Source organism: Puma concolor, chromosome E2, assembly GCF_028749965.1.
Source record: "Puma concolor isolate L17-30 chromosome E2, mPumCon1.1.hap2, whole genome shotgun sequence".
NCBI classification, from domain to species: Eukaryota; Metazoa; Chordata; class Mammalia; order Carnivora; family Felidae; genus Puma; species Puma concolor.
This window is the reverse complement of record NC_141681.1, coordinates 34,403,328-34,424,199: the sequence shown is the minus strand read 5'-3', so window position 1 is coordinate 34,424,199 and position 20,872 is coordinate 34,403,328. Positions and strand designations below refer to the sequence as shown.

The 20,872-nt window shown below is 43.0% G+C and overlaps 2 protein-coding genes and 1 non-coding gene across 10 annotated transcripts in view; all 3 read left to right on the top strand.

Annotated features, from left to right (window-relative positions):
• HEATR3 (HEAT repeat containing 3) overlaps positions 1 to 18,044 on the top strand; it is a 70,344-nt gene extending 52,300 nt beyond the window's left edge. For 2 of the 6 annotated variants that reach the window (XM_086689483.1, XM_086689486.1), the window contains 2 exons: positions 3,197 to 3,287; positions 16,499 to 18,044. In XM_086689483.1, coding sequence (XP_086545609.1) covers positions 3,197 to 3,287; positions 16,499 to 16,504 — 97 coding nt within the window. In that variant the 3' untranslated portion in view covers positions 16,505 to 18,044. Of the gene's footprint in view, positions 1 to 3,196; positions 3,889 to 16,498 lie in introns of those variants that run through there. The other 4 variants (XM_086689484.1, XM_086689487.1, XM_086689485.1 and 1 more) reach the window with 3 other exon arrangements.
• On the top strand, positions 5,811 to 5,917 carry LOC112857599 (U6 spliceosomal RNA). The gene has a single exon (XR_003223329.1). It is a non-coding gene; the product is annotated as a U6 spliceosomal RNA (small nuclear RNA).
• A 1,700-nt stretch (positions 18,045 to 19,744) lies between the features above and the next one.
• Positions 19,745 to 20,872, top strand: part of TENT4B (terminal nucleotidyltransferase 4B) — a 76,699-nt gene continuing 75,571 nt past the window's right edge. For 2 of the 3 annotated variants that reach the window (XM_086689475.1, XM_086689474.1), the window contains exon 1: positions 19,755 to 20,660. In XM_086689475.1, coding sequence (XP_086545601.1) covers positions 20,026 to 20,660 — 635 coding nt within the window. In that variant the 5' untranslated portion in view covers positions 19,755 to 20,025. Of the gene's footprint in view, positions 20,661 to 20,872 lie in introns of all 3 variants that reach the window. The other variant, XM_086689476.1, reaches the window with a different exon arrangement.

Sequence of the window (20,872 nt, the reverse complement as noted above, 5' to 3'; positions counted from 1 at the left end):
GCACGTGTTTCTCTCTCAAAAATAAATACACTTAAAAAAAAAAATCCCAAGGGGACACCTGGTTTCTAGCTTCTGGAACTAATCATATAATGGTCTATTTCTTGAGATGGGAAACTAAGGCCCAAGTGTGGTAGAACATACCTGTAGTTTGAGTTGAGAAAGAATTTGCCTAGAAAATTTTAATTTCCTTTTTAAGGATGTTGGTTTTTTTCCCCCCATCCTCATAACCCATTTACTACTTCTGTTGGTAAGAAGCATTGAGAGTTTCCAGGTCTTGGGTTATATGCTTTTTCTAGTTAAAAGTTCCCTTAGTTAAGAAAAAAAAAAAAAGTTCACCTTAGTTCTACTATCTAACCAAAAAAATGTTATGTCTATATATAGTAGAAGATTCTCAAATTTTGCCCTATTAGAGAAATTTGTATCTTTAATTGAAACTATTTTGGCTCACTTAATTGAGCATTTTCTTAATTTAATGAACAGAATTAAATTGAGTTATGCTTTTTCTATGCAGAGTGAGAAATTATAAGCAAGTGGTTTCCAGTATTTGCTTAAATGTATTTTTATCCTCCCTAATCTTATATAGGGATCCTAATTTTGAGAACACAGCTGCCCTAAAATTTTAACATTTTCAGCGATATATGCCTGTCCATGAAAAGAACAAATTCTTTTGAATAAAGGAGCTTCTTTAATTACTTCCATTTAGTATGAAATCAGGAAAAACACTTTGCTACTCTCATTTATAGGGACCAATTTCTGGAGTTTATTTAACATAAAAGACAAAGTTATTCAAGTAAAATCAAAAGAAATTAAGAATTTTTTTAATGAATGCTATTGAACTAATTGGAATAGTGGATCGTTTTTAGGGCCACCAGATTTTAAATTACAGACAGTAGAACAGTTACAGGACACGGAGCTGAAATGATTTTACAAAACTGTTTGAAATCATTGCCTGACTTTTTTCCTTTTTTATTTCTTTAAAAAAAAATTTTTTTTAAGGTGTATTCATTTTTGAGAGACAGAGACAGAGCATGAGCAGGGAAGGGGCAGAGAAAGAGGAGAAGACACAGAATCTGAAGCAGGCTCCAGGCTCTGAGCTGTCAGCACAGAGCCGGATGCGGGGCTCGAATTCACAAACTATGAGATCATGACCTGAGCCAAAGTCAGACACACTCAACTGACTGAGCCACCCAGGCGCCCCTTTCCTTTTTTATTACAAACATCAGTGTACAAAGTCAGAAAATGTTTAAAATTGTCTCAGTGTTTAAAACATTACACACTCTAATAACAAAATCAACTATATTATGCAATTATTTTCACTAAAATTTGCACATGAATTTAATGCATCTCACAGTTCGATAAAATATCCTGATAAACCATCCCCTTCCTCCAAAATTTAAAGCCATATGAACGATATGGAAGTTTTCACTTTTGGTCTTCCACGTTGAATTATAAGGTAGAATAAGTTCTGGAAAATTCAAAACGTGACCTTTTCCCATTGCTCTATTGAAAGAAGTTATAATTCCTTTAAATTTTTTTAAATAAGTTTTATTTTTTTATTATGCTTTTAAAGTTTATATATTTATTTTGAGAGAGAAAGAGAGCACTAGTGGGAGAGGGGCAGAGAGAGAGAGGGAGAAAGAGAGAATCCCAAGCAGGCTCTGTGCTGACAACATGGAGCCCCGTGCAGGGCTTGATCCCAGGAACAGTGAGATCATGACCTAACTAAGAGTCGGATGCTTAACTGACTGAGCTACCCAGGTGCCCCTCCTTTAATTTTTTAACGTTATATTTAACATACATATCATAAAACAGGTTTACATGTATCTGATAAATAATTAATGCCAGAAAAGTCCGTGAAAAATTTTTGTGTCTTCCATTTCCTCCCCCAAAGGTACCCCTACTGGTTTTGCATTCAGCCTTCCAGAAATTCTCTTCGCATAACAAAGGACATATATTTGTTCTTCTCTTGTTTTGGAATGCGAATGGTAGCTTACTCTTCACACTGTTCAATACCTTGATGCTGTTAGTTAATATCTTAGAGATCTTTCTGTATCAACATGTACAGAACTGCCCTCATTCTTTTTGGCAGCTCTATAGAATTCCATTGAAGGGTTGGAACCATAATTTAGTCTTGTCTTAGAGAGGAAGCCAGCCCTGATCTCTAATCTAAACGATTAGACTCTGGAGCCAGACAGTGTGGGCTCCAATCCTGACTCTACCCCCTTCTCACTGTGTAAACTTGGACAAATGACTTAATTTCTGCACCTCAGTTCTCTCATCTGAAAAAGGTAATAATGAATAATGACAGCGCCATTGAACAGGTTTGTTGTTGAGGGTTGAGTGAGTGAATATTTGTAAGACACAGAACAGTGCCTAACATGTTAAATGCTATACAAATGTTCTTAAGTAGATGGATATCTAGATTGTTTCTAGTCTTTTGCTACTACAGATAATGCTGCAGTGAATATTCTATTACTTGTATGACTGGGCACAAGATCCTAGAGTTTGAATTGCTAAAGGGTAAAAAGAAAAATAATATATATATATATATATATATATATATATATATATATATATATATACACACCCTTTCTCTGATGTATTTTTCTTCTTTAGTACTTAAAACCATTTGACATATACATTTATTTTTTTATGTGTTTACTTATTTATTTCGAGAGCATGCGTGAGCAGGGGAGGGGCAGAGAGAAAGAGAGTCTGAAGGAGGCTGTACGCTGATAGAACAGAGCCCGACTCAGGGCTCCATCCCATGACGTGAGATCATGACCTGAGCCGAGATCAAGAGTTGGACACATAACCGACTGAGCCACCCAGGCGCCCCTGGCATATATACATTTAGAACTTTGTATTTTTAAAAATTTTTTAAAATATTTATGTATTAGTTTTGAAAGACAGAGAGACAGAGCGTGAGCGGGGGAGGGGCAGAGAGAGAGGGAGACCCAGAATCTGAAGCAGGCTCCAGGCTCCGAGCTGTCAGCACAGAGCCTGACGTGGGGCTTGAACCCACGAGCCGTGAGATCATGACCTAGGCCGAAGTCGGACGCTCATCTGACTGAGCCAGCCAGGCACCCCAAGAACTTTGTATTTTTAATTCCCCAAATTGTCCCAAATTTCTTCTTTTAACATTTGGAAAGAAAAATGACAACCAGCAACCTGAGAAAAAATTCCTGTGTTCTAGATTTTTAAAGACGGCTTTAGAAAGCACCAGGCATCTGGAAGCCACGTGTCCTGTAGCTTTCACCACGCTCTTTCCTGCTAGAGATGAAGAGGTGAGCAAGTCCCTGTTCCTCCCTGTCTGTGCGAGGGGGGTGCTTGCAGAGTCCCCGTAGAGAATGAAAGACCTGTGAGTCTCTGTGATCTGTGTAATGACATGGACGGCGGAATAAATTCTGGGGGAAAAAGAAGAAAAGAGGCCATTAAGTTTACTTAGAAGTTTCAGGAAGAAAGGTGTGGCAATGCTGCTTTGCACACATCTACCCTCATCCTTACCCCTTTGGTGCACATTGGCCTGACTTCCAGCTGCCAGTCCCCTGCCACTTCCTTGCCTGAGGTCTTTCTTTGGCCCCTACGTCCTCCTTGGCCCCAACATGACAGCTCAGAAGTGTAAGGAGTGGATGAAACTCACCCACCCCCTGACCCGCCACCCTGAGAAAATCCCTCCATCATTGACTGGCAGGAAGAAGTGTGTAAATAAATACCCAGCACTCTTGCCCCCTCTGTGGGGTGGCTCTGAGATCCCAGAGTTCTCCCGCAGGATTAAGTCTTAGTCGCTCACACTGGGACCCTGTTTGAAAACAAACCTTTATTGCTGCCTTCGCTTCGCTATCTGATTTCCCTTCTCCCACGCTGATGTCTCCTGGGATCACCTGCCACATAAATTGCTTGCACTTGACACATTGGTTCAGTGTCTGCTTCTGGGAGAACCCAAAGCAACACAAAGCATACATTAAAGTTGTGTTTTAGGGGAGAAAATTGTGCATGTGTGAGATTTATAAATTCATAAATTTACATTCGGGGTGTGTAATAGCTTTGTGCATTAGCCATTCATGGAATAGCGTTAGTCAATGTGCAAGGCGATTATCTTAGATTTCTCGCCTTAGGATAGAAGATAATTCTCATTTCCAGTTATCAAATTAATTTCCTTCTGCAGATATCAAAGATTACTTAAGTCAGTTTATATCTCTATTTAATAGAAATTAATTTGATTTGAGATTAAATTATATTTCATCTACTTAGGATCAGAACAACATAGTTGTTTGAACTGGGAAGACAATGTATTTAAAAATTCTAGGGGTGGGGCGCCTGGGTGGCGCAGTCGGTTAAGCGTCCGACTTCAGCCAGGTCACGATCTCGCGGTCTGTGAGTTCGAGCCCCGTGTCGGGCTCTGGGCTGATGGCTCAGAGCCTGGAGCCTGTTTCCGATTCTGTGTCTCCCTCTCTCTCTGCCCCTCCCCCGTTCATGCTCTGTCTCTCTCTGTCCCAAAAATAAATAAACGTTGAAAAAAAAAAATTAAAAAAAAAAAAAAATTCTAGGGGTGCCTGCATGGCTCAGTCAGTTAAGTGTGGGACTCATGATATTGGCTCAGGTCATGATCTCACAGTTCATGGGTTTGAGCCCTGCATCGGGCTCCGTGGTGACAGTGCAGGGTCTGCTTGGGATTCTCTTTCTCTGCCCCTCCCCTGCTTGCACACACACTCTCTCTCAAAAAATAAATAAACTTAAAAAATTAAAAATTAAAAAAAATTCTAGTGGGAAAATCTGACAACACGTCCCACATTTGTCATGTCACTGCCAGTTACAGGGGAGGCAAGTTCAAGAGGGAAATCTCTCACCCTCAAACTGAAAATTGCCGGTGGGTTCTCAGCTCCAAACAGCGAACTTCAAGGCTACCTTTTGAGATCTAATCTAGGAGTGTGTGGATGGAAATTCTTGCTGAACTACGGGTGAAAGTACAGCTGAAAAGCCAATTGCTAAGTTCTTACACAGCAGGAATGAGATGAAATGAGACCCTGGAAAATCGGAGCAATAATAAACCCTGGTTTGAAGAACAGTGTTTTCGTTTAGGAGAGACAACAAGTATAAAAAAATTTGTAAGAACTTGCTTATCTAAACTGAGCCTCCTTTTCTGCATCTGTCAAGGGGGATCACCTTGATGATTACTTGGATAGGTCTGGGGATTCATTTATTTAAAAAAAAATTTTTTTAGTGTTTATTTATTTTTGAGAGAGAGAGAGAGAGAGAGAGAGAGAGAGAGAGAGAGAATCCGAAGCAGGCTCCAGGCTCTGAGCTGTCAGCACAGAGCCTGACGCGGGGCTCAAACTCACGATCTGTGAGATCATGACCTGAGTCGAAGTCAGATGCTCAACCGATTGAGCCACCTAGGCACCCCTGGGGATTCATTTAAAGACTGAAAATAAGTCACCCCTGGGTGACTCAGTCGGTGAAGTGTCCAACTTCGGCTTAGGTCGTAATATCGCGGTTCATGAGTTCGAGCCCTGAGTCAGGCTCTGTGCTGACTGCTCAGAGCCTGGAGCCTGTTTCAGATTCTGGATCTCCCACTCTCTCTACCCCCCCTCTCAAAAATAAACATTAAAGGGTCCCCTGGGTGGCTCAGTTGGTTGAGTGTCTGACTTTGGCTCAAGTCATGATCTCACAGTTCATGAGTTCGGGCCCGAGTCGGGCTCTGTGTTGACAGCTCAGAGCCTAGAGCCTGCTTCGGATTCTGTCTTCCTCTCTGTGTGTTCCTCCCCCTGCTCACGCTCTGTCTCTCTTTCTCTCAAAAATAAAGATAAGTTCTGTCTTTGGCAGCACATATACTAAAATTGGAACGATACAGAGAAGATTAGCATGGCCCCTGCACAAGGTTGACAGGCAAATTCGTGAAGTGTTCTATGTTTTTTTGATCTGTCTAATCTGATACTAATAAAATATTGTTTTAATTACTGTAACTTTATAATAAATCTTGATATCTAGTACAGCAAGTCTCCCCACCTTGTTTTGTCTATTTAAATTGTCTTTGCTATTCTTATATGTTGGCATTTCTATTTTGAAATCATATTGCAAAATTCCACAGAAAAAAATTGGGGATTGTTTTGAAAGCAGAAGCAATCTGGAGAGAATTGAACACTTTTGCAATAATGAGCCTTCTACTTTAGAATCAAGATATATCTCTGTCTCTTTAGGACTTCAAAAATTTTACCACTATATTCTATTATACTCTGTTAGGAAGTTTTTCACAGATTTTGTTAAACTAATTCCTAGGAATCTGATATTTTGAACCTGCTATGTATGGTTTCTGTTCATAAAATTTATTTGCAAACTGCCACTTGAATTTAGAAATGCAGTTGGTTTTTGTATGTGTCACCTTTGTTAATGTTACTTTGCTTAGTCATTTCATTCAGATTATTTCCCATATTTAACACTTTAATTTCTCCTTGTTCCTCCCTGCACCTCACTTTCCTTCTGTCTTAAGATCACCCTTTAGTGTTGCTTGTAGTGCAAATCCTATCACTTTTCATGGTCTGAAAATGACTGTATTTAATCTTTTTTTTTTCCCAGTTTGCTTGTTTGAACTGGAATCCTAATAAAATCTATATACATGGTAATAAATAAATAAAAATAAATAAATAAATACAGGAAAAAGGTAACCATTAAAAAAATACAAATAAAGTTGTTACTAAACGACCTGCTTTTTTTTTTTAGCAATACATTTTTAAATTTTTTTTTTTTAACGTTTATTTATTTTTGAGACAGAGAGAGACACAGCATGAACGGGGGAGGGGCAGAGAGGAGGGACACACAGAATCGGAAGCAGGCTCCAGGCTCCGAGCCATCATCAGCACAGAGCCCGACGCGGGGCTTGAACTCACGGACCGCGAGATCGAGACCTGGGCTGAAGTCGGACGCTTAACCGACTGAGCCACCCAGGCGCCCCTAAACGACCTGCTTTTAAGAGGTAGAATGACATGAGCTTCTAGGAAGATCTTCCTCAGAGCAGTGTTTATACCAGCAAAAGATGGCCAGCTACCTACATGTCGCTTTCACAGGGGTATGGCTATATCATTACAGCCCTGTCTCCATGTGCAGTTCTGTGTGGAGTTAAAAAAGGAGGCAAGTAGTCACGTGGACTAACACTGAGAGATGTCTAAGACTGTGGAGAAAAGAACATTACAGAAAAAAATGCTCACCTGTATTTTAAAAATACACTATATGATTTTATAAAGATACACATGTATGTGGCTGTAAGTGTGTGTGTGTGTGTGTGTGTGTGTGTGTGTGTGTTGATTTTTTTATTTATTATTTGTCTCCCCTACTCGATAGTAAGCTCTATAAAGGCAGGGACTGTGTTTTATATGTTTTGTTCACCACTAGACCCTCAGTGCCCTTAGTAGGGGCTCAGTACTTATTTTTATTTACTTTTGTGTGTATGTGTATGTTCCTTTTCTTTGTGGTAAAATATATATAACATAAATTCACCGTTTTAACCTTTTTAAAGTGTATGGTTCAGTGGCATCAAAGAGATTCACACTGTTGTGCAACTGTCACCACCATCCATTTCAAGAACTTTTTTCACTCTCCCCCACTGAAACTTTGTCCCCATTAAACATTAACTCCCCCCCAGCCCTTGGCAACTACCATTCTACTCCCTTTCTCTATGAATTTAACTACTCCGGGTACCTCATGTAACTGGAACCATATAATTGTTATTTTCCGACTGGCTTATTTCATTTAGCATTGTGTCTTCAAGGGGTACCTGGGGGGCTCAGTTGGTTGAGTGTCTGACTCTTGATTTCATCTCAGGTCATGATCCCAGGGTCGTGGGGTTGGGCTCTGTGCTGAGTGTGGAGTCCGCTTAAGATACTCTCTGTCTCAAAACAAAACAAAACAAACAAAAACCATTATGTCTTCCAGGTTTATTTATGTCTTAGCATGCATCAGAATTTCCTTCCTTTTTAAGGCTGAATATTATTCCAGCGTGTGTGTGTGTGTGTGTGTGTGTGTGTATTTATTTTCCTATACAGCTATCTCTAGCTATCTATATCTATGTTATCTATCTATCTATCTATCTATCTATCTATCAATCATCTATCTATCAAGAGATACACACCATATTTTGTTTACACATTCATCTGTTGATGGACACTTGGGTTGGTTCTACCCTGTGAATAATGGGGCTATGAAAGTGTACATATTAATGAAGTCTCTGATTGCAATCCTTTTGGGTATATATCTAGAAATGGAATTGCAGGATCATAGGATAGTTCTGTTAATGTTTTGAGGAACCTCCATACTGTTTTCCATAGCAGCTGCACCATCTTCTGTCCCCTCCAACAGTGCACAGAAGTTGTAGTTTCTTCATGTCTTTGCTGACATTTGTTATTTTATATGTTTTTTGAAATAACAGTCCTGAATGGGTGTGGTCAATAGTTATTTTCTGAATAAGCAAACAATATCTCTAAAATTAGAATAATTACTATTTATTGCATTGTATTTTATCTAGGGATATTAGGGTTATCAAAAGAATACTTTTGAGAGACACTTTTCGACAGCAAGAACATCGATGTCCATTTTATACAAGATATCTAGTAGGCCCTAGGGCAAAATATATTGTTAAATCCAAGTTACTGTTTTAATTTAGATAAATAATGTCCATTGACAATGTCCATTTAATACAAAACTATACTAAAAGATCTTTAAATATCTTGTCCTATACAGTTTAATTTGTGGTGTGAAATTAAATATTTTTAAAGTATTTTTTAAAAATTTATTTATTTTGAGAGAGAAAGAGAGCACGTGCACATGCAATTTGGGGAGGGGCAGAGAGAGAGGGGGACAGAGGATCTGAAGCAGGCTCTTCACTGTCAGCGCGGAGCCTGATGCGGGGCTTGAACTAACGAATTGCAAGATCATGACCTGAGCCCAAGGTGGATGCGTAACCAACTGAGCCACCCAGGTGCCCTTGAAATTAAATATTTAAACACAATAAAAAGCAACATTCATCCTCAAGTAAATTACACATAGAATTACTAGATGACTCAGCCATTCCACTCCCAGGTATATACCCAAAGGAACTGAAAACAGGTATTAAAATAAAAGCTTGTATGTGAATATTCATTACAGCATTATTCACAGTAGCCAAAACGAAACACCCCAAATGGCCATTAATGGATGACTGAAAAAACGAAATGCAGTATATTCATACAGTGAAATATTATTTAGCCGTAAAAAGGAATAAAGTACTGGGGTGTCTGGGTGGCTCAGTTGGTTGAGTGCCCAATTCTTGAATGTTGGCCCAACTCATTCCAACTCGTGGGATCGAGCCCCATGTTGGGCTCTTTGCTGAGTGTGAAGCCTGCTTAAGATTCTCTCTCTCTCTCTAAAAATAAAAAAAAGGATTAAAATGAATAAATTACTGACGCATGCTACAACATGGATGAACCTTGAAAACATTAATCTAAGTGAACGAAGTCAGGAACAAATGCCACATATTATATGATTATATTTATATGAAATATCCCAATAGGTGAATCTATAGAGACAGAAAGCAGATCAGTGGTTACCAAGGGCTGTGGGAGGGGAGGATGAGGAGTACCTGCCCCCCTGGAGTGATGAAAATGTTTGGAGCTTGATAGAGGTGATGGTTGCACAACATTGGGAATGAACTAAGTTCCACTGCATCATATCCTTCTCATTGGTTAAAATGGTGAAGTTTTTGCTATGTGAAATTTACCCCAATTTTTAAACAAAAGTCACATACCTCCACACAGCAGTGTAGGCGGGTGGAGTACACAGAATACAGAAGGGTAGAAGGGACAGCCCCTCCCCGCCATGCTCCAAGTCCCTCATTACCTCTGAGGTAATGACTCTCAATGGTTTCTTACAAATCCTTCCAGAAAATATTGGTGCTTAAGCTTTTTTGTTGTTTTAATAGAAATTGGATCATATTCTATACACTGCTCTGCACCTTGCTTTTTCCACTTAATGATGTATTAGTGATTTCTCTATGTCAACATGTTTAGTGCTGGTTCATTTATTTTAACAGGTGCATAGTAATATTTTATTGACTGAATGTACCTTAATTTGTTTAACTAGCCCCCTCCTGATGTATGCTTATGTTGGCTACTGCACACAAAGCAACTTTGGAAGATACTTATTCAGAGATCTTTGTGCACACATGCAAACATGTAAGATAAATTTCTTTTTTTAAAAAAAATATTTATTTATTTTGAGAGAGAGAAAAGAGCACAACCAGGGATGGGGCAGAAAGAGAGGGAGAGAGAGAATCCCAAACAGGCGCCACACTGTCAGCACTGAGCCTGATGCGGGGCTTGAACTCACAAAACTGTGAGTTCACAACCTGAGCTGAAATCAAGAGTCAGACTCTTAACCAACGGAACCATCCAGGTGCCCCACATAAGATAAATTTCTAAAAGTAGATTTGTTGGGTGCTGGGGACTCTGTTTGTGACCTCCTTCCCCATTCATATGTTGAAGCTCTAACCCCTAATGTGACTCTATTTGGAGACAGAGCCTTTAGGGAGGTAATTAAAATTAAATGAAGTCATAGGGTAGAGCCCAAATCCAATATGACTGCTGTTCTTACAAGAAGGGAAGAGACGCCTGAGCTCTTTCTCTTTCTGCATGTGCACATGTAAGGGCACAGGGAGAAGATGCCACTTTCAAGCCAGGAAGAGAGGTCCCACCAGAAACCAACCTTGATGGTCTTCCAGCCTCCAAAACTGTGAGAAAATACATTTCTGTTGTTGAAACCACTCGGTCTCTGGTTTTCTGTTACGGCAGCTGGAGCCAAGTTAATACACTGGGTCAAAGGATATTCACATTTTTAAATTTGATAGATAGGACCAAGATAGTCCTCTAAAGCTTTTTCTCCACTTTATTTTTCCACGGACAGTGAAAAAGACTAGTTTCTCCCATACCCTCACCAGCACTGGGTATTATTATACTGTTTAATCTTTGACAATCTGAGAAACACAGATTTTTGTGTATTGTAATTCAAATGGGTGCTTGAAGTTGAGATTTTTCCAAATGTGTGTGTGACTTCTAATGAGTGAACTTTTTATCTTCCTACTCCAACCCTGGAAGCACATTATATGGTATCACATGAAGGCGGGTCCAACTCCACAGGGACATTTCAAGAAACTTTCTTATGCACTTTCCTTTTTTTCTTGCTTCTTGCATATTTTATGAGTTGGAATGGCTACAAAAGAAATAAAAGTAAGAGAACATTATTTAGGGGTTTCTCATGTTTGATAGTAAGATATGGAATTCCTAGTGATTTGGGAAAATCATATAGTATTATAGGTCATATAGTACTATATAGATAAGCATAATCCTCCATTGGAGTCAAATTTTCTCAACTTCCTGATGACAGTGAAATGGATTTGAACAGTTTTAGAACAGAAGTGGTTGCTACATGTGAATGCAGCACTATTACAAATAGGGATGGGAGGGATGTGCACTTTTTGCGCTTTGAAATATATTGAGCTAGACCATTTCCCTGATCATTCTTTCCTCCTTCTTACCCCTTGGGAGTCCAAAGATGTGCCACCAGGACACATCTTTATACCCCAGTGTTAAATGATGGTAGAATAGGGGCGCCTGGGCGGCTCAGTCGGTTGAGCGACCGACTTCGGCTCAGGTCATGATCTCGCAGTCTGTGAGTTCGAGCCCCGCGTCGGACTCTGTGCTGCCAGCTCAGAGCCTGGAGCCTGCTTCTGATTCTGTGTCTCCGTCTCTCTCTGCCCCTCCCCCACCCATGCTCTGTCTCTCTCTGCCTCAGAAATAAACATTAAAAAAAAATTTTTAAAAATGATGGTGGAATGAATGAATGAATGAATGAATGAATGGCAAAGACACCAATTAGTTAAAGTATCCGAGTGTTTCCGAGGAAGGATGTTATTTTGGCCAAGAGGCTGAGTGCAGCTTTTGATCTTTACAGCATTCAAAGTTATGACCTTGCAGCCACACATTGGCAAGTTGTGTGGCTTGAGCAGATTGAATAAGCTGATACAGCTTTTGTCACCTGTGAGAAATTGTAATCTTTTACACACACATGCCTGCACGCGCGCACACACACACACACACACACACACGCACATACAACTAATTATGATTTAAAAAGCTAGATAGAAATGCTATCTTATAACTCACTGCTTTTTAGCCATCAATTCACAGATGTTGATTAATCATTGAACATTCATTCTGGTTGTGTGTTTTCAGGTCCAGTGTTCGAACTTTGAACGAGGTCAATAATCTTGTGTTGCTGTGGCCACAGTCCCTCACAATGACTGAGAATGAATAACCGAGTCTCAAATATTCTCTCCAGACTTGGGATACATGACTTGCATTATATTGTAAATGTGTTATATAGACTAGTTTCAAAGCAGACCAGGGCAACAAATTTGAAACTGTTCCACTAACCGGATGTGGCAGTGTTTTTTGTTTTGTTTTGTTTTGTTTTGTTTTGTTTTGTTTTGTTTTTGATAGGTGGTAACGTCAGCAGCTTCCATTTGTGGCATATGGTGTGTGACCTCCCAGAGGTCTGTGCTTTATTCTCTGACTCACTTTTCCTTGCCGTGCAATGGGTCCTGTCCATTTGTTCTCAGCCTGCAAATTTTCAGTTGGCTTTTTTTCACTTCCACCAAACAAATACAGAAATTGCCCCTTACTATTTGGCTGCATTTTTCAAAGCCTATTAGACTGTCCAAAGACTTCAGGGTAACTCTGTAACTTAAATTATCCAATTTTTTCTCGAATGAAATGTCTTTTGGGCTAGATATACAATAAGGGAAAAGCTTGGCACCCTGTGTCGTGCATTTTACCTTAGAAAAGGCCCCTGTGGCTTGACTTACATATGTCCAGAAATAAAATTTGCCTTTCTGCTGCCTTTTGAGGCAAAGCATGATGTACATGTTCCAAACATACTCAATTCTGTCTGTAGCAATTCTTGTGGTGAAGATGCTTGCCACAAAACGTCCTGGAGGGGAATCAGGTGGAAATGAATAATAGAGTAGGTGGTGCCTGGACAGGGAGGGCAGAGCACCAGTTACGCGAGTGAGTGCTGAAGAAGTGATTTTATTTTGGAAATCATTAAAATGTGAAGTCATGTGTTGTATGCATCTATGTGTTTAAGTAATACAAATTTTGAAACCAAGAAGACAGCCCCAATAGTCTCCAAATCGCCTCTTGGGTCATTCTTCCCTTGTTTTAAAGAATAGAGCATGATCTCAGCTAAATAGTTCTATGCGCTCATCCTGTGAAACCCCTGAGGTCTGACAGCCTTCCTTCCTTCATTCTTTCCCCTCTCCTATTGCTGGCAGTTTTCTTCCTGGGGTGGCTGATGAATCTGTGCTTCACACCCACACTCATTAGCCAATAACTCAAATGGTTACTTGGCCATATCCTTAATGTTCTCACTTTTTGCAATATGCCTAGGCAGAAAATTTTCCAAATCATGAAGTTCTACTTCCTTTTAGCTTAACAATTCTATCTTCAAGTCATTTCTTTCTTTTTGGATTTTACTATAAGCAGCCAGGTGGAGCCAAGCCACACCTTCAACCCTTTTTTTAGAAATTGCTTCAGTTAAATATCCAGTTTCATTGCCTGCAATTTCTACCTTCCACAAAACTCTAGAACACAAACACAGTTCAGCCATGTCTCTGCCACTTTATAGCAAGGAATGCCTTTCCTCCAGTTTCCGGTAAGACGTTCCTTATTTCCATGTGAGACCTCATCAGAATGGCCTTTACTGCCCATATTTCTACCAACATACTGCTCCTGACCACTTAGGGATTCCTTAAGACGACTGAGGCTTTCTCTACAGTTCTCATCTTCTCTTTCTGAGCTCTCACCACAATTACTTTTATTTATTTTTATTTTATTTATCTTTTATTTTTTCAGAGAGAAACAGGGACAGAGTGCGAGTGGAGGAGGAACAGAGAGAGGGAGAGGGAGACACAGAATCTGAAGCAGGATCCAGGCTCTGAGCTGTCAGCATAGAGCCCGACATGGGGCTTGAACCCATGAACCATTAGATCATGCCCTGAGCCAAAGTCGGACGCTCAACTGACTGAGCTACCCAGGCGTCCCTCACCAGAATTACTTTTAAAGGTATATTCATGGGGCATCTGGCTGGCTCAGTCGGTATAGTGTGTGACATTAGATCTTGGGGTTGTAAGTTCGAGCCCCATGTTGGGAGTAGAGATTTCTTAACAATAAAATCTTACAAATAAAGAAATAAAGGTCTGTTTGTGCCGTGTAGGCTTTCTCCAGCATGAACTTCCAAACTTCATTCTCTACCCCATTACCCAGTTCCCAAGCCACTTCTGCATTTTTAGGCATTTGTTACAGGAGAACCCCCACTTCTCATTTTCATATATATGACCTATTTGGATTTGTACAGTCTATACCCATATGTAGAGATTCATATGGAGATTTATTATGAGGAATTGGCTCATACAGATACGGAGGCTAAGAAGTCCCACAGTCTGCTATCTGCAAGCTGGAGACCCAGTCAAACCAGTGGTATGGAGTGCTACGGAGTCTGAGTCTGAAGGCGTGAGAACCAAGGGTGCCAGCAGTGTAAATATTGCTCAGAGGGCTAGAGAAGATGACATGAAATGTCCTAGTTCAATCAGCAAGGCAAGAAAAAAGGGACAAATTCTTCTTTCCTCTCTCTTTTGCTTCATTTGGGCCCTCAACTGATAGGATAAGGCCCACCCACATGGGGGAGGAGAATCTACATCACCAAATCCACCCATTCAAATGCTAATTTCTTCCAGGGCCATCCTTGCAGACACACCTGGAAAAAATGTTTAATCTGGGCACTCAATGGGCAGTCAAGTTGATACATTAATTAATAATCATACCAAATAACTTTTTGGAGGAGAAGGTCTGGACTGCATTTCAAGTTATGTATGTTCTAGCGAGAGAATATTCTGGAGTGAGATTTTGATGGTTCGTAAGAGCCTTTGTCTTTAGAAATGGAATTTCTCTGCTTCGGCTGCTCAATGACAGTTGACAAAAGCAGTTGTGGGTGACTACCTTCTTAGGCAAGACCACCTTATCCCCCTTATTCTCTCTTTCCCACAGCAGTGATATGTTAAAAAGAAATGGTAGAATGCAAAGGGTTGTTTGAGTGCTGGATCTTGGCTGAGTTTCTGGGCTTCCTCTCTGGAGAATGGCTGTCCAGGGACAGCCTGCTTTGCAAGCTCATGGCCAAGGATGCTATTTCCCGTACAATAGGAAAGATGGTTGAAGGAGCTGCTTTACCAGCCTTGTATAAACTTGAATCTGGAAAATGTCTGGAATTTTTTACAGATTGGTCAGAAATTCTGGCAGTTTTTGTTTTGTTTTTAGTTGCCATTAGGCTAGGCAAGCAATTCTCTGTGGGTGCTTTAGCACTGCCATGGTCAAATTCTATAGAAACACCAACCAAAATGGAGGTTATCCAGAAAAGGCAAATCTATAGAAATAGAAAGTAGATTAATATTTGCCTGGGCATGGGGTTGGGAAAATGGATTGACTACAAATGAGCCCTACCAATCTTTTTGGGGTTGGAAACATTCCAAGATCAGATTGTGGCAATGGCTGCATAGATCTGTAAATTCACTAAAATGATTCATTAAATTGTACACTTCAAATGGGTGAATTTTATAGTATAGAAATTATACTATAAAGCTCTTAAACATACACACACACATACACATACACACACTCCAAAGATCATAGGATGGCACAGAACTTGAGCAATTTTGTTTCTAAGGAATAGAAGAGATTCTGACTGGGGCACCTGGATGGCTCAGTTGGTCAAGCATCTGACTCTTGGTTTTTGGCTCGGGTCATGATCTCACCATTCCTGGGTTTGAGCCCCACATCGGGCTCCACGTTGGGCTCGGGGCTGTCAGCAAGGAGCCTACTTGGGATTCTCTCTCTCCCTCTCTCTGCACCTCTCCCCTCCTCCCCTCCCCCTCCTCCCCCACCTCCAAAAAAAAAAAAAAAAACAACTTAAAAAAAAAGAAGAAATTTTGATTGTCTGGAACAAGACACGGGCTTCCACATTGCCTATTATTTTGAAATGTCATCGAAACAGATTCTCCTACTTGAAATCCTGTTTGTATTCATGAAGGAGAAAAAAACATGGTACAATGATGTATATTGTGTGCAAAAGGGGAAAGTTCGTAAATGGGGCCTAAGCCCGATTATTAACACCTGGAGCAAATACGTCATAGCCCAAACGCTGAAGATACTAATAATTTATGACTTACTATTCATGGTTCTTGTTAACTCTGAAGTAATATAGTCACATACTGCCTAAGATTTAATTATAATGACAATTATTAATAATACCGTGCAGTAGTATGTGTGTGAAATTTCCCTTCAGTTTTATCCAAGTTGATAAATCAATGAAGTCATATTTAAATTTGCTTGATAACTGGCTTTCTTCTCATTTTTCCACTCAGTTTTGACTCTGCAGAAACTTGATGTTTCAGTGAATCTTTCAAGTTGAAACCATCGACTCAACATTTTCCCCCCTAAGAATAAGAATACTGAGAATGAATAGGACATTAGATTATGGAGCAAAATGTCTGGGTTTGTGATAGCTGTGTTTTTTTGGCTCATCAATTTAATGCAGATGGTTTTAAAGACTGTAATAAGTGTCTGTTCTTTTGTTCTAAATAGCAAAATGAAAAGGTTGAGTAATCAAAATTTATTATTGAAATTAGTGTAGTCTATCTCTTTGGATGCAGTTGTAGATTATTTTGAGACAAAACACTGCAGATTTGTTGGGGGAAATGAATACATTTTTGTGTATATAATATTCCCTTCTGTTTTACTTTAAACTGGATGATTTTTGAGGAAACTTCCGCAAGAGATACTTTATAATTCTATACCATGGTACACATTCAACATTCATTACAATTTTATAGCATGGCATACATTCAACACTCAATTACATTTCCTTGCCATCTTGCACACAAAGTACATACCTGCCTCAGGGCCTTTGCACTTGTTATTCTTGTTGCCTGATGGATCATTCCCTAGATGGTCATGGCCCACTGCCTCATTTAAGTCCCTGCTCAAATATCACTTCCTCAGAGCAGCCTTCCCTGATTAGCCTATCTAAAAATAGCACACTGTCACTATCCCTTTTGCTGGCTTTCTTTTTCTTCATAGCACTTATCCACTGTCTGACTTTATATGCTTGCCTTCCCACTAGAAAGTAAAGTGCATGAAAGCAGGAACCTCATCAGTATTGTTCATTGCTGTATCCCCAGCACTGGTACATAATTTGCTCAAGACATATTTGTTGAAATTAATTGAATAAATTGCAGTTTGACTTTAGATATTTACCTTTTTTTCCTCCATAACCAGACAGTAAATTCATGGAAGGCAGCCAAAGACCCTGGTTGCTTTTTGATCCTCTCTAAAGCAATTAGCTCAGTTCTGCATGGAAGATAGACATTCAACCAAGATTTACTGAATGAATGCCCTGAAACATGGATGTGTTGTTATGGGGCTAACCAGTCAGCATTCCCTGCAGGTGAACAAACAGTAATGTCTTGCCTCTCAGCCCACACTTCACAAGGTTCTTTTATTTATATTAACTCATTTGATCATTTTGCCAAAACTTTAGTAGTTCTTGAGGTTTGTCTAAAGAAATGAGCTTTCAGATATAACAAATATTAATTTCTGACATGAACACTTAGTTTGAATACTTTCTTGCTTAGATATCAGTGGCATTTAATGTGTTCTTGGATGCCTGAAAAAATATTTTTAAAGACTGAATAATGCTTAAAATAAACAAATAAATAAAAATAAAAACAGCTATCTTGTCATGTAACATGTGCAGGGAGAGATTTTTGGAAATGTTTAACAAAGTCTTCAAGGTGATTATATCTAGACAGTGGGACCTTGATAATGCTTATTTTTTTCAGCTTTTCATTTTTCTTGGTTGATTTTTAAAACAAATTTGAAGTTGTCAAAATAAACCTGTTTCTAAAATGCTTTATTTTTATATCATTTGTCAGTAGGTATAGCCTAAAAAGTACCACTACTTATTTTCCTGGCTTTGTAATTCACAGTATACAGCAAATTTCATTCTGAGAACACTTTTAATACTGATACGTAGTAAATCAACAACCAATTAGGGTTTTTTGGAGGGGTATGTTATTCTCTCAGCAAGAAAAACGGTAGAGCAGTGCTTTATAATTTGACAAATACTTTTTCATCTTTGCCCAAAACTACAACAACAACAGTCAACAACAACAATAAAAACTTTCCAGGATATTGGGGGGCACCTGTCTGGCTCAGTCGGTTAAGAGCCCTACTTGGGTCATGATCTCATGGCTCCTGAGTTCGAGCCCTGTGTTGGGCTTTGTGCTGACAGCTCAGAGCGTGGAGCCTGCTTCAGATTCCGTGTCTCCCTCTCTCTCTCCTCCTCCTCCCCCACTCACGCTGTCTCTTAAAAATAAATAAACGTTAAAATTTTTTAACAAACAACTTTCCAGGATATTGAGCTCCCAAAATAGAAGGTCAAAATCAGGCATCAGGGACTCCTTCTGGACTTTGGACCAACCTCAGAGGGCACACAGGAAACATGCTCACTTATTTTTTCTCAGTATTTAAAATACTTAAAATTCCCTTTTCCTTGTAGTTTTTACCACAGGAGTTGGGAAGACATGCAAATAACCACTTTGTGGAAAATCTCTACTGATGCCAACGATATTGGGCTTAAAAGGTTTGGGGGTTGTTTTTTTTAAGTTAATTCTGAACCGAGGAGAGCTTTCTATGGCTGCCGGTGCACCTGATGGCAAGTGAGAATTCTTTACACGCCGAGCAGCTTGTGTGCCAGTCTCCATGCCTGTGCAGCTGTGCGCGCTTCTGCGTGCGTTATGTGTGCAGAACGGGTTTTGGGTGTGTGACGGTGGTTCTGAGCCCCTGGCTTACAGACCCAACGAAGATGCGCGTACATCCATGCGGGCTGGCGCAGGTCTCTCCAGTCTAAGCCGGGGCGGGGGAAGCTCCGCCAGGGCCTGGGGTGCTGCACGCATGGCGCGGGGACCGGTGGGGGAGCCCGCGCAGCCCGCGTCCACGCAGGGTCCCGAGCACATGCTCGGGAGTGGGGCGCATCTTCTCCCCTCCCCCCGCCCAGGCCCGAACCCGACTTGGAGCGGAGTTCTCGAGAGGGTCGCGAGAGCGTTGCGGGGGGGGGGGGGGGGGGGGGGCGGGTACCGGAGGCCCTGGGTGGGGGAGGGGACGACGAGGGGGCGGTGCCTCCCACAATCCATTCCCTGCGGAGCCGGTGTCCGTCCGGCCTCGCCCGGTCTCAGGGACCGAGAAACCCAAACCGAGGGCGGCGCACGCTTCACGGGCGCCTAAACGCCCAGGTACGAGCGGCCCCTTCCTCAGGAGCCACGGGGACGGTTAGGTCGGGCGGTTGCAACCCCCGCCACGCCGCACCACGGCCTCTGTGACGCACGCCACGGCCGCCGGGGCTAGCCGGGCGGCGCGGCGCGGCGCGGCGCGGCGCGGCGGGGGCGGGGCGGGGCGGGGGGGTGGGCGGAGCGGGCGGAGGCCCCGCCCCGGGGCCGGAGGAGCGAGGACGCTACGGAGCAGGCGCGTCCTGCCGCCGCCGCCGCCGCTGCTGCCGCCGCCGCCGCCGCCGCCGCCGCCGCTGCCGCTTGCCCTACTCCAGAGCCGCCGCCGCCATTTGCACGGGGACCCCAGTGACAGGGGCTCGGCGGAGGGGCGGAGGGAGGGGGGTGGGCCCGCGGAGCCCCCGAGGGCGGGAGCGACGCCGCCGGCGCCGGCCGGGCTCCCTGCGCGACCGCGCCGCCCGCGGCGGGCCCCGAGCAGCAGTAGCAGCAGCAGCAGCAGCAGCAGCAGCAGCAGCAGCCGCCGAGGCCGGGCGTGCGCCTGAGGCGCGGCGGCGGCGGCGGCCCTGCGGGCGGCCGGGAGGGGCGGGGGCAGCGGCCGCCGCCGTTTGATGGATCCGAGGATCGCCTGGTTCCAGCCAGAGCAGCTCGGACCGTCCAACAGTCTGTGGATGCAGATCTGGGAGACGACCCAGGGGCTGAGGAACCTCTACTTCAACCACCACTGTCACAGCAGCGGCGGCGCGAGCGGCGGCGGCGGCGGCAGCAGCACGGCCACCGGCGGGAGCGGCAGCAGCACCGGCAGTCCGGGCGGCGCGGCCCCGGCCCCGGCCCCGGCCCCGGCCGGCATGTACCGCTCCGGGGAGCGCCTGCTGGGCGGCCACGCGCAGTCCGCGGAGCAGCGGGACTTCCTGCCCCTGGAGACGACCAACAACAACAACAACCACCACCAGCCCGCGGCCTGGGCCCGCCGGGCTGCCGCGGGCTCCTCGGCGTCCCCGTCCCCCTCCGTGTCCTCGTCCCCACACTCCTCCGCCGCCGTCCCCGCCGCGGAGCCCGCGGACCCGGCCTCGGGCAGCAGCAACAAGAGGAAGCGCGACAATAAGGCCAGCACCTACGGACTCAACTACAGCCTGCTGCAGCCCAGCGGAGGGCGGGCCGCGGGGGGCGGCCGGGCCGACGGCAGCGGGGGCGTGTACAGCGGGACCCCGTGGAAGCGGAGGAACTACAACCAGGGAGTCGTGGGGTGAGTGGTAGCCCTGCGGCCTGGTGGCCTGGCCCTTGCATACGCGCACACGCCCACAGAAGGTGGATTAGGGGGAGCCTGGGCGAGGCCACCCCTCTTGGCCTGCCTTCGTTGCTGCTTCTGAGGGGGCTGATGGCCAGCCATCCCTCCACCATTCACACCTTCCCCCACTCCATAGCGGTCCACACCTCCCCGCACCCCCCCCCCACCCC